Here is a 16,787-nt window from a genome sequence, read left to right as displayed (position 1 = left end):
TAAGTTCATAATAACAATAATAAACTTAAACATAAGCTATACTTAGAGTAGGGTAAGCATAACTCACTTACCGGGAGGTTTGGCTAGGAAACGAGCTTTGCGGCGGTAGAACTTTTGAGCCGAAAGCTCTTCTTCTCGGAGCCTTTTGGCGCTCCAGGGCTTTCCTCTAGCAATTAGAAGTTACTAGGGCTTTGGGAGAGGTTTAGAGAGAAGTTAGAGAGAGAGAAGGGTTATGGTGTGAGGAAAAAGGGTGAGCTTCGCATGGTATTCATAGGCCGAAAAATGGCCCAACTCGGCGAGTTTGAGCCTCCAACTCGTCGAGTTGAGTGCCAAGTGTCACCATCTGGTGTCAAGGTGTGGGAAGGAAGTAATGGTCCAGATTAAGCCACGTCACCCCCTTCGCAGTAGCACCCTTCCGTCTTCTAAATTCCGTAACTTTCGCATACAAGCTCCGTTTTCGACATTTTTTATATCCACACGTAGGTGGCGACATACTATACAACTTTCCTTTTGACCCCATCGGCTATTTCTCGACCGATGTTAAGTTTAATAGTGTGAGAAGATTACACCGTTTAACGACCGTGTAAAATTCATAACTTCTACATACGAACTCCGTTTTCGACTGTCTTTTTATCGTTGAGCTCCTATTAATGAGATATTTAATTCTAATTTAGGTTGTGTTGGCAAAAAATTGACCGATCTAAAATTCAAATTCCGGGCTGTGTATTGCTATGCTAAATCTTAGAAAAATCATAACTTCCTCATACGAAATCAGATCTAGACGTTCTTTTTTATGAACGCTCTCGGTTTAACGTATACTATGACTTTCATTTAGATTGTTAAGGCTAAAAGGTAATTTATCAAAAATTCACTTTTTACGTTACGCGGTGTCGTGCCGGTTTAGCCGTAAAACTTCAACAAGTCATAACTTCTTCGTTATAACTCGGATTTCAGCGTTCTTTATATGTACGAAACCCTTGTGACATATACTATAACTTAGTTAAGATTATTTACCCTAAATAATCTTCTATCAAAAAGTCATTTTTGACGCTTATTGTCTCTAAATTGACTAGCCCGAATCTGCGGGCGTTACACATACATCCAATCATGTTTGGGTGCTTGTAATCCCCTTCATTCTATTTCAACGTGATATTGGGTCCATTTAACCCCTACCACTACCATGCATATCAAACATATAGTGGGCCCCGCCCGTCATCGGGCCCAGCCCGGCATCGGGCACCACACGACATCGAGTCCCGCTCGGTATATAGATCTGCCAGTCATCAGGCCCCGACTGGCATCGGGCCCCGCTCGGTATACATATAAACATATAATCACACTAACACATGCTATAATCACAAAGATAATAGCATATAGTATAGTCATCGGGCCCCGCTCGACATCGGGCCTTGCCCGGTAAGCATACCAACACATAACACATGCAAGAGTCACACATACATCTAGCATCCTAACATAATAAACCATGGGCCGACATTCGTGCCTTCGACCCGCTAAACACAGTGAGGAAACTCACCTCAAACTGCTGAATCACTCAGATAAATCGCTGCGTGTTGGTCCGACAAATCCCCACGCTATCAATACCAACAACATCCAGTTATTGATTGGGTCCCAATCCATAACCACCAGTCTTATCTATTGGGCCCATAACCAGGGCAAAAGACCATTTTACCCTTTATCTAGCTTCGCCCAAGGCCAAGTCCTAATTCAACTACTATGAAGGCCCAAATTCTACTTGGCAACCCATGGCCCAATTATGTCCCAATCTTCCAAATTGGGCCCAAACCCATTATGGGCCTAAAATCCAAGGAAGCCCAACTTGCTAGTCCAAAGTCCAACACAGAAGTCTGATGATCCAATAAGGCCCAAACAAGGGAAGCCCAAATATTGGCCCAATACCGAAAACGTCAATCCCAAGGCCCATATTATGAGTACGCATGGTGTACTCAGCTCGTACGCTTAGCGTACTCCATCTGGGGCTAGTACGCGCAACGTACCAGCTGGGTATGCCCTGCGTACTCCCCATTGTGCCAATTCACTCCATTAAGCACTTAACCCACTAAGTCCTTCTTCCAAACTCTTAAATCTTGTCCCTAAAGATGACTTATCATGTAAAGTTGGCAGCTTTACGTGCATGCATGGCTTAATGGGGCTCAAGATCTCAAAAAGAGCTTAACAAAGGTCTTAACACATGAATGGGTCAATATAAACCATAAAGCTTGCATTTTTATGCATAAAGGACCCTTAAAATGTCCAGATCTAAGGGATAAGCTTCTGAAACAACCTTTACTCACAAGGACCAACCAAAAGGGACCAAAATAAGCTATGAACAAACTTAAACTAGATCTACACAAGGAGTTGCCAAGCTAAGAACTTTATACCTCAAATGGCTCGAAATGAAGATGTTATTCTGGATCTCTAAGCTCCACTCCAAGGAATGAGTCTTCATTTTTCTTCTACCACTTGAAAATGCACAAGAACACACCAAAATTCTTCACAAGAGCTCAAAAGCACCAAAACAATGGCTAGGGGCGAAATTAGGGTTTAGAAGATATGGAGGCTGGTTTAAAATGGCCAAGAGATGAGTTTAAGATGTTTAAATAAGGTACAAAGCCTAAAAATTAGGGTTTACCTCAGCCTCACGTACGACTTGCATACTCCACGTATGCCCCGCGTACGTGGTTAAGATCCGCTATCAAGAAACGAGCTAGTACGCCCAACGTACTCCAACTTTTTTGAAGTTAGCAAATCAGCCCTCTAGGGACCAATTCTACAAAACATTAACACCCCAAAGGGTCTAAAATGAAAAGTACTTTGAATCGGGTGTTACACCTTACCCCTAAGGTAAATGATAGGCCAAATAACCAAAATGCCCCCGGGAAGGCAATTGTGCGAGTGGGTGTGCAGAGTTACGCGGGTGGAGACCTCACCCACGTATAAGATGTTGAATTCTCATTCACTGATTCCTCTACTACTCCACTCCACTACCATCAATTTCTTTGGTCCCCTTCACACCTCACATCATTCAAATATGGACCAATCATCTTCTAGCATCAATATGGATAGTCCAAACCAATATGCAAGTATCGATGACCCATCCAAGTCTTCAACACATCAAGCCTAAAACTTCCAATATGGATCCAATAAAGCCCATTATCTTCTTAAAAGTCCAAAAAGCACAACAACTCAGCAACAAGATAATCTACAACCACAACGAGACTCAAAAAACCTACAAAAGTGAAAGAACCCGATACGATCCAAGATAAAGAAAAAAAAAATATGTAATATAAAAACAACAAAAAAGGCTAAAAATGCTAAAATAAATACATAATACAAGTAAATAAAATAAATTGTCACTAAGTGATTATTGTAATATTTTTTATTATACACTTGGGTTATTGACATAAAAGCACATCAAAGTTTGATGTTTGGTTTTAAATGACCATTTAACTTTTTCTTGGACCTATAATACAATTAAACTCGAGTTTTACCTCTCTAAAATACCATTTTGCTAAAAATTACCCGATTTCTCAATTACGTTGCTCATTTATACATTGACTTATAATAGTCAAACGTTTATGAATCCAATGGAATTTGATCCACCACAAATTGTTGAATTGATCGGTGTTGTTATGATCTCTACGGAAAGGATTCAATCTGGCGAACTTATTGAAGATTTATTCCCAATTATTAGTCCATCTGGTAAACAACCAAAACCTAATTGAGCGACACGATTACAACTCCAATTTACCTCTTGTGAAGAGAAGAATGAAACATCAACCGACGACGATGAGTTATTTTGCTTGAAGATAGTTATTTTCTATTGAGAGACTATAGGATTATAACTCTGTATTACGATGTTCACACGATGGAAGGGACATTACTAGAAGTTGATCTGGACGGGGGAGAAGATGGTGGAAAGTGTAATTTCTTTAAGTAGAGAGGGTGTTGGGAGGATATTTGACATGCTATATTGGAGGCGCATAATTTGGTTTACATTATTGGTTAGTTAATTTACGATAAGGTGAATCTGATCAGAGAGCCAAACATGTCATTGCCAAATGGTGGAGATTTTACTCTTGGTGAGTTGTTGAAGTATAAATCAGAAGAAGATATAAGGATGATGATCATTCAAGATGGAGGATACCAGCACATAAACGTTTCGATTGGAAGGAAGTGGATGGTGGAGTCAATGAAAGAAGTGTTTACCATGTTTCTCGATGAAGATGCTGACAATAACACCACAATAGATGATCTCGAGTGGGAATTATTCCTAAATTCTCAAAATCTTGAAGCAAATCCCAATACGACAGAGGTAAATAACTACAATGAGTGGGAGGTTTTCTTGAATGTTAACAAACTTGAAGCAAATCCAGGTTTAGTGGGTCAGTTTGAAGACTACAATGATGCAGAACAATTGCTTCCAAAAAGGCAGTCGGGAGTTTTCGAGCAACGTGAAATGCCATCCAAATCAAGTGGAGCCAAGTCAAACCTCCATACACAACAAATCCCTAAATTTCCAATCCCTGTGAGAACGACAGCGAGTAGAGTACGTGAATCTAAAAATCGACAGTGTGTGATACATATTCTTTCTTATAATAAAAACCTAATTCGATGTTGTGAGAGGAAGAAGCGTGAGAGAGTTGAGCGTGTTTTTAAGTGATGAGTAATGCAGTCAAGATGCAATGCACGAATAAAAAGGTATTTTAAACAAACATTTGACTATCAAAAGTCAATGTAACCGGGAAACCTGATGATTTTTTAGCAAAATGATATTCTATAAAGGTAAATTTCGATTTTAATGGTTTAATATGTCCAAAAGAAGTTAAATGGTCATTTAAAACCAAACACAAAACTTTGATGTGTTTTTATGTTAATAACCCTTTACACTTTTAAACACTTTGCTTTGATAATATTTTATTGTACACTATAATCATATTGCTTTTTTACTATTTAACTTATTTTAAATACGTACAAAATATTATTTAAAAAATATCTATCTTATTAAAAAAATTATTAAAATAAAAATTAGCCATTGAAAATTTTATTTAATTAGCAATTAAAGTAAGAATTTCACATATATCCTTCTTAAACATCAAAATATCATATTTGTCCAACTTAATTTCTTAATATCATATTTACTTCTTATAAACCTTCAAAAATATCATATTTGCCAAAATCTTTTTTTATAATGTTTTTAATATTTTATAATCATTTTTATATCTTAGAATTATTACAATAATTAAAAAATTTAACTATATTTTGATATTTAAGAATGTCATATATGATATTTTGATATTAAAGAAAGACATATATATATATATATATATATATATATATATATATATATATATATAATATTTTGATGTTTAGAATTTTATGATATTATGATATTTAGAAATTAAGTTGGACAAATATGATAGTTTGATGTTTGTTAGAGATAGCTTTAAATGACGCCCAAACTTAAATCAAAAGCTTCATTTATAGATTATCGTCTATTCTAGTTAAATCGCTTTATTACGAAACGGTAAACAAACACCTTTTATTATTTATTATTTTAAATATTTTCACTAAAGCTCAATAAGTGTATTTAGCAAAAAGGTCAACAAACAAGAAGTTGGAGTACAAAAGGCACAATACAAAGGAAATGGTGGGTGAGTAGAAAGGATGTAAAAGTGCATTCAAGTTTTTGTGTAAAAAGTTCATTAAAAGTAATCATTTTGTTTGTAAAATTTTATGCTATTTCGATTTCTTAGTCCGTCACTCACTCACAAACTTCTATTGCAATGCAAGAAAAGCCGCAGGTTTAAAAGTCAAGGTCCAGAACCCCCTTTGGGACCCTTCTTGCAACACAACTTGTACATCGTGCTAAGCATTAGTAATTGTCCCAATAAACTATTAGAAAAGAGAAACCTTTTTATTAGGGTAGTTTAACATCACCCTCTCCTCAAAATCATTTGCGTATAATAATAGTTTCTCAAGAATAATAAGAAATAAAAGGTTTATTTCTCCATCTAAAAAACTTACGAATTTATTGTATAGAGAGCCAGTTGTATTTTAATGGGACCATAAACTTTTATGGGTGAGTAATTTATCGGAAACTAGACAAGTATAATATTTTTATACGAGAACATGTAACATTTCTTAAACAAATGCTTACAATTCAAAAAAGTTCAATTGGTAATCAATTATCGTTTATTACACATCCATTGGCCAAAATCTTTTGGGAATCTTTTATTTTATTTATGATTATAACAAATGAAACCGAACAAGAATTTATATTAGTACCGACCATTTCTAGTTTTGGAAGTAAAAGCAATATTTCTGTAGGCCCATTTTGTTGTAATGTCCCAAAACAACTTCGTAAAATGTCTTTCCTTTTGCCTTTCTACCCCACACACACTAAACCACCATATAAAGTCACACAAATGTACATTAAAACATGAAATTATGGTGTATTTTCAAAAAGCAAATCCTCATTATTCATAGCACCTTCCACTAAAACAGAATCCACCAAATTCCTATAGGAACAAGTAAAGCATAGCAATAGTAAACAACAATACATCTCAAGTTCTTAAAACAAGTTAACTTCAACCTCAATTTTCTTGAAATTAACGCATAGATTCAAGATTTTGATGAGTTGTGGACAAAGTAAACCAAAGCAACAGTGAATTAAGTTCTAAAAACAACTAAAACGGAACTGGGAACTACACTCAAAACTTTCTTGAAAATAAGGCATAAATTCAAGAATCGGATGAATGGGAGTAAAGAAGCATCACAAATTCTTGATACAACTAAAACATGGGAACTTGTAACTTTTAACTTTTCTTGAAAACTAGGTATCAATTCAAGATTTGAAGTAAAGAAGTATCACAAAACTGAGAATCTAACTTAATGTTCTTGAAATTTGAGCATAAATTCAAGAATTGGATGAAATGAATTCAAAAGTTCTAAGCATTAAGAACAAAGATAGAATCACACCTCTCTAAAGTCCTCTGATAAACAACCAAAAACGAAGACCAAATCATGCAGTTTCCAACCCTAATCTTCTTCTGGAGCAGGGAGATTAAGATCAATCATATCAGTATATGTGGGACCCTCATCCTCTATCACTGCAACATGATCAAACCTTTCTACAGAACCATTAATGAAATGAGACCTTTTGTGACCCCCTAAAGCTTGCCCTGATTTAAACATCCTAAAACAAATTGGACATTCATGCCCTTTGTTCTTTTTTGGCCTCATTTTCTTGTCAAACTTAGCCTTGTGATTATGAAATTTGCTTTCTGAATTGTTCTTTTTGTGACAAGGTCTATGTCCTCCAAGCCCTTGAAAAGAACTGAAAATCTTGTTGCAATTCATACATTCATACTTGCTTCTCTTCTTATACGACCCTTCTGGAGTATAAGAATCATCATCCTCTTTGATTCTTTTCTTAAAGTTATCATTATACCCGAATTCTTTAAACAAATTCCTTCTAATTTCGAGTTTTTCTTCATAAGACAATTCTCTGTAGTTGAAACCATTCACCCCTTTCCATCTCTTCGTATGTTGATCACCATTCCTAAGAAGTTCCTCAACCGTAATATCCGATTCCACTTTCTTGATTCCATTCCAACGACTCTCGGAATTCCACTTAGTCTCTAAAACTACGGAATTGTTATCCGAGGATTCCATGACAGAATTAACACCGGCCCAGTTGGTGGAATCCTTAGACAACATCATTAAACAAATTGCTACTTCTTCTAGTTCAAGTTCATCAATCTCAGAAACCGATGAAGATCCGTAATTGTAATTACTATTATTACTGTTGGTTAAAAAAGAAGATGGTTTAACTACGATGTTCTTGTACCTTTTTGATTTGGATCTTGTAACACAAATCGGATCTTGAAGTTCGTTTTCTTCAGTATCGGAATGACTATCGCTGATGGACTTATCATCATGATCGAGATTCTCACTTGTCCATGAATAATCGTAATCCTTGGAATTCCTATCTTTACCAGAATGGAAAGCCATATGACCACATAAAGCTTTTAAAGATGGGAACCCTTTTCCACATTGCTTGCAAACTTTCTTATTTGGGAAAGGTAAAGTCGACGACGAAGAACCGACTGCTCTCCAACTCTTTTTAGGGTTCTCCCGTAACCCGTAAATACTAGAATTCCCATTTTCATTCCCATTCCCATTCCCGTTTCCGATTCCGATTCCGTTTCCATTGATGATCAAAGTAGAAAGCTTTTTCATGGGCTCGAATTTGTCGTCGGATTCAGCTGAATTAGCAGCAACAGCAGCAGCAGCAGCAGCAGCCATTACATGAGACCTCATATGCCCACCTAATGATTTCCCACTTGGGTATCGTTTATCGCACAACTTACATACAAATCTCAGTTCATCATGATCATCATCCATCTTGATTTTGAGATCGAAATTTTGGAAATACCTAATCGAAACCAAAAAAACAAACGAATCCAGAAAAGAAATTATTAGTTTAAGCTTCTTACTACATTTGCTGATTATATGAGGAAATCTTTAGGGCTCAAATCCCAAGAACACAGACCCACGAAAAATTAAAGTGAATCAAAAGCAGTACATACATCGCATCAAATTCAGGGATTTTTGAAGCTTTCAAAGCAGATCATGTTGAAATTAGATCAAAGGCTTTTTTTTTCAGTTTGGGGAAAGATTCAACAGCTTATAGTAAGTTCAAGATCGAACCTAAAAAGAAAGAAAGCATCGCATATCTTCAACAAATCTGGTACCTAAACACGGAAATACACAAGACACAAAACACTCTGCTATTGCAATGTTCAGAATTGGTAAAAGTTAATGAATACCCAGAAAATAAAAAACGATAAGTTTTGAAGCTAAGATCAATGAGAGGTGAGGAGTAGCGAATCAAGAGATGGAGAATTGGAAACAGACTCCATGACTGTTTCATCTGTTTGTTTCTCTCTCTATATATGAGTTGTAGTCCGAGGAGAATTTCATGCATGGAAGCAAAGTACTAATAAGTCGGAGGAGAGGGGATGGCACGTGTCCTAAAGAGAGAGAAGTTCGTTGATGTGATCTGACGGTCAACATGTCGTTGGATCGAATTTGGAGGATCCCAGCGTTTCAGAATGTATTAGAGAGAGAGAGAAAGGATTTGTTAAGTTAAGAACAATTTGTTCGTCTTTATTGGGCATAAAAAGACATGGGCTTGGGATGAGGAAAGCTTGTCACACTGGTTACGATATGTGTTAGCATGGGCACATCATACTATTTCGTATATTATATGATGATAACAATATTTGATTGGTCTTATAATTTAATAAAAAGAAGAGTAAATTACATGTTTGGTCCCTAATATATCTGTTTTATATCACCATTAGTAGAAATATCCAAAATGTTGCAAGTTTAGTCCCTAATTGAAACTAAACTATCATGGTTGGTCCCTAACACTTGACAATGCCTCCTTCCTGTTAACCTCCCTCATGCACATGAGGGAACTTTTACTATTTTCAACACACTCTTATTTTTACCGCCAACCACTCCACTACCCTTAAAATAAAGAGTTTCAACATTGATCCTAAATGTTCGTTAAGAAAAAAGTAAGATAATCTTGAGATGCACAATTATTATATGTGATCATAAGCTTGTTCTAAACTTCAGAAGATGTGATTTTTGTCAAAAGTTATTGTCAATGTGGGACATTCGATCTCCTGGTAGTGATGCAAAACATTATTATGTGAGAATGATAATGTTTGTCTGTTATGTTGTAATATTCATGATTTTTTCGTTTTGTTTGATTTTGATTTTAGTGTACGGTTTGTCTGATATACAAAAGGTAATTCAAGCCTATTGACAATCAATATGTATTATTGAGGATGCTTCTCCAAAGCTCCAAAAATAATGCATAAATGTAGATTTGTTGATTTTATCGATTTTTTTTACATTAGTTGCTTCCTAGTAAATGATTTGGATCTTATAATGGAGAAGTCATGATTAAATGGTAATAACCCGCTTTAATTTCAATTCTTACTACCAGGTAAAGATTTGTAACATCTAATTTTTCAGGTATTCGCTTTTGACCATTGAGTTAAGATTTGTTTGCAAGATTGGTCCCCAATGCCATTTTTGTAATAGATGGTGCAACATGGGTACACTGGGCGTACACCTTGGTACGTTGGGCATACATGTCCCCGTGTTTGTACGCTGAGCATACACTGGTACGCAAGGCATACGCAATTTGGACCAAACCCTAATATTAGGGGTTTGTGTAATATATATATATATATATATATATATATATATATATATATATAAAAGCACCATTATAGTCCCAAAACCCTTCCTCTTGTCAGCCTCCATCCCAAAACCGACCCTCCTTGCAGACCCTAATCTATTTTGAACATTTTGAGCTTTTGGAGTGAATAGTGGGTTTTCTTGGTTGTGAAGAAAGAGCATTAAGGAAGTGGCTTTGCTCTCAAGACTTTGGATCCAACATTTTCTATTCATTGTGCATCTTTTGGAGGTAAAAAGCTTCAACCTTGATGAATATTTCTTGTGGATCTAGTTTAGCTCAAAGTTGTCGCCTTTTTGTCCCAAACTTGATCTTTGTGAGTAGGTGATACTCCAAGACGTTTGAGTTGTCCTTTAAGAGGTTTTAGGGTGTGTTAAGTCATAAAAATGTGTTCTTGGTAATTAGTTTCTTTCCATGCATGAGCTAAATTGTCTTAATGGGTAAAGAAGCTAGGGTTTTAGAGCTAAAGTCTTAATAGCCATGCTAAACCATAAAGTTGGAAACTATATGGTTAAGGACATCTATTTGAGCCTAGATCTGGATTTTAGACGTAAGTGCTTAAGGATTAAGCACTTAATGGTTAAAGTGGTGAGCATCCGCGTACGCTGGGCGTACCAAGGGGTACGTTGTGCGTACGTGGTCAGCTCACCGACTTTGGTCAATCGTGTAGTACGCCCCGCGTACGTAAGGAGTACGTCCCGCATACTCACCGAGTCAAATCGGTTGACTCAGTTGACTTTGACCTGGTTTTTTACTAAGGTTTGACCTAGGGGTATTTTAGGTATTTTGATATGTATGCTGAGTTTGTGCCACTAAATTTATTAAGATGACTGGTAGAGTTGATCTCGGAGCAACGTGCTATTCAGTTTACTCATCGGTCTATGAGGTGAGTCTTCTCACTGTATCCATGGGTCGAGGGCACTAATGACGACCCATTATTGTATTACTTAGAATGATAGCTGTTATGTGGTGTATATGTGATTGTATGCTCGTTTGAAATATACCCCAGGGCAGGGCCCACTACAGTATGTTCGAGTTGAAATAGACCCCAGGGTGGGGCCCATATGTGTTGATCGGGTTGAAATACACCCCAGGACGAGGCCCTAGGACGGGGCCCATATATGTATATTGGGTTGGATTATACCCTAGGGTTAAGCCCAGTTGTATTATTGGTGCTTGGTACTTTGGGTAACTCACTAAGCTTTGTGTTTACATATTATGTTTATGGTTTCAGGTACTTCCGGTTCGAAAAGGAAGGGCCCAACGTGATGGCACCATCCTCCCCTTATGATTTCCGCATTTGAAATAATTATACTCTAATGTTTTGAATATTATGACTTGGTGTTGATTTCAAACAATTATTGAATGATTTGATAGACTTTTAAATGAAAATTTTTATTACCGTTTTCGGGATGTTACAAGTTGGTATCAGAGCCTTGGTTTGAGGGATCCGGGCACACTTTCGGGTGTTTCAGAACTCAAACTGAGGAAATGATAATTTTTCTTAAGAAAAATGAAGTTACACTTCTAAAAAGATTTTTATTAAGAATAAGGGGTGTGATGTGTGCAATCATCCGAGCTCAAGTAAGTGGTTCCCAAATTACCCATACCTATGTACTATGAGTAGTATGCTTGATATGAGAATTGCAAGCTAGATTAGGGCTAAGGATACCTTCAAGGATCATATTATAGAATTGCCTGATTTGCATGATGCCTTATAGCCTAGTGGAACTTGATGATATGTATTACTTGGAATTGATATCGACTCAGTTAATTGCTAAGTGTATGCTTTCAAAGTTGTATACGATTAGGATTGTATAGCCCTAGAATGATCAATTTGGCCTCATTTCCTGTTCCTTGTTTGGTTGTGGACTTAGGGTAGAATCATCATTTGACAGTCTATGTGATCCTATTTTATGTATAACTTTCATGCATAAGGAAACCAACGGTGTTGATTGAGGTTCTTGGTATTGCGAGTGGTGAGAGTTGAGACTTCCTACGAGAGTCCAGTATATGTATGTTGTATATCATAGGATTGGTATATGGTTTTAGTGTGTTGACTTAGAGGAAGCACGAATGACCTTGAGGAAGGTACATGTAGGTTTGAAAGGTAGTATTGGGCCCGTACTACTAGAAGCACAGGACCTGTACATGAGACAAGAGCAGACCTGGAAACTCTAAGGAGACCTATGTAGAGGAATCCCCTCGAGTCCTATGTTGATTGTTTATATGTTGTGTTTCAGTTTGGAGGATGGTGATGATTACTCGAAGAGGTTTCGGCTCTAGTTTTGGTTCAAGTTCTGGCTCCGGCACAGAACCGATTAATGAGCGTTTCCGCGAGTACATTTTGGCTGAGGTTACTTGAGGTATCTTGGATGCTACCCATGTGTTGTTCGGTATCATCAAGGAAGAGATTATGGAGGTGATGGATCAGAGGCTCAGGACCTTTTGAGCTGAGATTGTTGCGGGTCAGATAGGAGCTCGAGCTCCCTCATTTCGGGAGTTCAAGGCATGTGGATCTCCTGAGTTCTGTGGGGATAAGGACCCCATCGCTAGCCAATGTTAGATCACTGACATGGAGAATGCTCATCGGACGAGCTTTTGACCTGAGGGGGCAAAGGTGGGATTTGCATCCTGCCTGCTGAGGGACCGAGCACGAGATTGGTGGGAGGAGGTTAGCTGAGCAGTAGGGTCAACGGTAGTGGCAACCATGACCAGGGAGGATTTTGTCCAGAGATTCTAGAGGAAGTATGCACCATCTATTGAGGTATAACAGTTGGGGAGGGTGTTCCAGGACCTTCGCCAGACTATTGAGACTATGGCGGAGATTACGACCAAATTCAGGGAGAGGGCTTTTTTGGTCATGCAGTACATTGCGGATGAGGATATGAGGAAGATGAGATACCATGACATGTTGAGAGAGGATGTCAGGGAGTTCGTGAGCTTTTCAGGGTGCAAGACCCTGAATGATATGATCCAGAAGGCCCGTGAGCAGGAGATTGAGTTGGTGCTTCGGATGAAGCGGAATCCGGAGCAGATTCAGATAGTGGTGGGCCAGGCTAAGAGTCCCAAAACATCCGATTCGCGTGACAGAGGGCTACAGGGCCATAACCGCTGTGGTAAGTGCGACAAGCCGCACTGTGGGGCGTGCCAAGTATCGGGGTCATCATGTTTTGGTTGTGGCCAGTCGGACCACATGTATAGGGACTGCGCCAGGAGTGCTCTGATTTGCTTTCATTATAATTACACCAGCCATAAGAAGGCCAATTTTTCGAGCTTGTCAGGGGGAGCAGTGGCAGCGCTTGTGCCAACCACATTGAGGATTACTAATGGCCGCCAGGGCAAGGCGGAGGCTCCTATGGTGAAGAGCACTGCATTTCAGCTGACCACCAATGAGGCCCGTGTAGCACTGGATGTGGTTACTGGTATGTGACTTGTCTCTATCTTTTATTGCTTTCCTTATTTATTCTTATGATTATTTTGATCTTGTATATGGACCATTTTGGTCAATGGTATGACCGCTCATGTCCTGTTTGATTCGGGTGCTACCCGACCCTTTGTATCTCTTGCACTTAGCAAGAAGTTTTGTGATGCTCCCACGACTTTGGATTTTTTCCTAGAGGTTGAGATTGCGGATGACCGTATTGTGAGTGCTTTGAGGATTCATCACGGGTGTGTCCTAAATCTTTTTACTGAGAGATACTCTATTGATTTGGTGTCGATTCCCTTGTGAGGATCGAAGGTTATCATCAAGATAGATTGGTTAGGCCCCAATGGGTCCATGATTGATTGCTAACGGCAGTTGGTGAGAGTACGAACCCCAAGTGGGGTATAAATGGTTATTCCTGGCGAGAGGGCTTCGCATGGACCGACTCTCTGTTCAGCTGCGAGAGCCAGGAGATATTTGCAGCAGGGTTGTTCTGGGTTCCTAGCTTATGTTGTAGACACTAGAGTTGAGGGTACGACGGAGTTGAGTGGGGTGCCCATTGTTCGGTATTTCCCCGATGTGTTTCATGAGGACTTACCAGGAGTTCCTCCTGAGAGGCAGGTGGAGTTTCAGATTGATCTGGTTCCTGGAGCGGCTCTGGTAGCCAAGGCGTCGTATCGCCTAGCACCACCGGAGATGCATGAGTTGTCTACGCAGCTTTAGGAACTGTTAGACAAGGGCTTTATCCATCCGAGCAGCTCTCCGTGAGGAGCACCGATTCTGTTTGTGAAGAAAAATGATGGTTCACATAGAATGTGAATTGATTACCAGGAGTTGAATAAGCCAACGACGAAGAACCGTTACCCACTTCTGAGGATTGATGATTTGTTTGATCAACTTCAGGGTGCATCTTAGTTTTCCAAGATTGATTTGCGATCGAGGTACCATCAGAAGAGGGACAGGGAGGAAGACGTACATAAGACAACCTTCATGACTCGTTATAGCCATTACGAGTTTGTGGTGATGCCATTCGGGCTCACCAATGCACCAGCAACGTTCATGGATCTCATGAACCGAGTTTGTAGGCCGATGTTGGATTGGTCTGTGATTGTATTTATTGATGATATTCTGGTCTACTCCAAGACCAAGGACCAACACGAGGAACATTTGCGAGAGGTGTTGAATACCCTAAGTATGGAATGGCTTTATGCCAAATTCTCCAAATATGAGTTCTTGTTGCTCGAAGTGCAGTTCCTGGGGCATATCATCAACCAGAAGGGTATCTTGGTCGACCCCGCCAAGATCGATGACGTGATGTGATGGGAGGTTCCGAGGACCGCATTTGAGATTCGGAGTTTCTTAGGCCTCGTAGGGTATTATCGGAGATTTATCCAAAATTTCTGCAAGATTGCAGTGCCTTTGACCCATTTGACAAAAAAGAATGTGACTTTTCGTAGGGGCCTGATCAGCAGTTGGCTTTTGAGACTCTGAGGCAGAGATTGTGTGAGGCCCTGATTCTCGCGCTTCCTGAGGGTTTGGATGATTTTGTGGTTTATTATGACGCCTTTATTTTGGGTTTGGGAGTTGTTCTTATGTAGAGGAGTCACATGATTGCTTACGCTTCGAGGCAGCTGAAGCCTCATGAGGCGAACTACCCTACACATGATTTGGAATTCGGTTCCATGGTTTTTTCCCTCAAGATTGAGAGACACTATATATATGGGGTTCAGTGTACTATCTAAACTGACCACAAGAGTTTGAGGTGCTTGATTGACGATCCAAATCTGAATATGCGATAACGGAGATGGTTGGATGTGGTAAAAGATTATGATTGCGAAATCCTGTACCACCCTGGGAAGGCCAATGTGGTGGCTGATGCTTTGAGCCACAAGGCCGTGAGTTCCTCTATCAAATATATCTTATGGTAAAGGATTATGGAAACCATTCCACAGTATCTTTGATGATCGTACAACTCGATACTAAGGAATTCTCCTTTCTTTTTAGATTGGAGTCTCTTTTATCTTGTTGCCCAACTGATTCCCTACTTTGTTCTGATACTCATTGAAACTTTTCAAAATGTCAGAATTATGCTTAATCATATAAACATAACCACATCTACTGAACCTATCAATAAATATGGCATAGTAGTATATGTCATCCATTGTGGTGGATTTGAAGGTTCCACACACATTATTATGTACAAGATCCAACAATCCTTTATCTCCATTACATGTCCATATGAATGGTGACTAAGTTGTCTTGCCAATATACAAGACTCACAGACATCATCCAACTCAAAGTCAACTGATTCCAAGTTCGGTCCAATTTTAGCTTGGCGATGCGATTCTTACTTATGTGGTCAAGGCGATTATAAGATAAGTGTGATTATGTCTAAACTATTAGATGAATCAATATTCAAGTCATCACTGCCATTATTAGAAACAAAATAATTTCATGAATGCCAATTGCAAGAAGATGTTTTCGACATAAAACCATCATCTTTATAAACTAGAATTGTCACCTTTCCATTATTAAATGAAAATCAAAATTCTTGTTTATGCAACGCATAAAATTAAATTTTTTTTCTAGACATTTTCGAAGAGTAATAGCAAATAACTCGATTTAATCTAACTCCATTACTAAGCACCAGCTAGAAATCTACAATCATCAAGACATATAGATCCTTCAATGACATATAAATGTGATTACCACATAACGCATCCATGATCCATGAACTAGAAGTATTTGGAGTTCGATTATTTAATGTATAGTCTAACATTTTGACTTTGCCATCTTAGATACGTAGGACAATCTTCATTTCCTATTATCCTCGTCTTTGTATTAACTACAACTTGCCTCTTTTGAATCATGGTTGCATGGAATATAGGACACACCAATTTAATTCCTTCATAATGGGAAGTTCCGGTCAAAAACGTTCCTTTCCATTTAGGATTCGAAAGTCTCCTATCTTTCCACCGACATTCAGAAAGGTTATAACTAGAATTGGATAAGAAATCTAATTACATTCCAATTTTCTCAGTTTGGAGAATGTTTAAGAAT

The 16,787-nt window shown here is 38.4% G+C and overlaps 1 protein-coding gene across 2 annotated transcripts; it reads right to left on the bottom strand.

The window, feature by feature from the left end:
- Positions 1-6,792: 6,792 nt before the first annotated feature.
- On the bottom strand, positions 6,793-9,109 carry LOC145133075 (uncharacterized). Of its 2 annotated transcripts, none has more exons than XM_079068012.1 (2): positions 8,613-9,109; positions 6,793-8,458 (listed from the first exon to the last, which is right to left on the bottom strand). In XM_079068012.1, coding segments are annotated over exons 1-2 (1,401 nt in total). In that variant the 5' UTR covers positions 8,615-9,109; the 3' UTR covers positions 6,793-7,059. The 2 variants fall into 2 exon arrangements, with proteins under 2 accessions (XP_078924138.1, XP_078924139.1); XM_079068013.1 differs by having other exon boundaries at positions 8,734-9,109.
- Positions 9,110-16,787: the final 7,678 nt, after the last annotated feature.

The sequence above is a fragment of the Lactuca virosa genome, chromosome 8 (assembly GCF_052849685.1).
Source record: "Lactuca virosa cultivar CGN04683 chromosome 8, Lactuca_virosa_CGN04683_v6, whole genome shotgun sequence".
NCBI lineage: Eukaryota > Viridiplantae > Streptophyta > Magnoliopsida > Asterales > Asteraceae > Lactuca > Lactuca virosa.
Note: the sequence above shows the minus strand (reverse complement) of the source record. Positions and strands in the feature narration are given on the sequence as shown.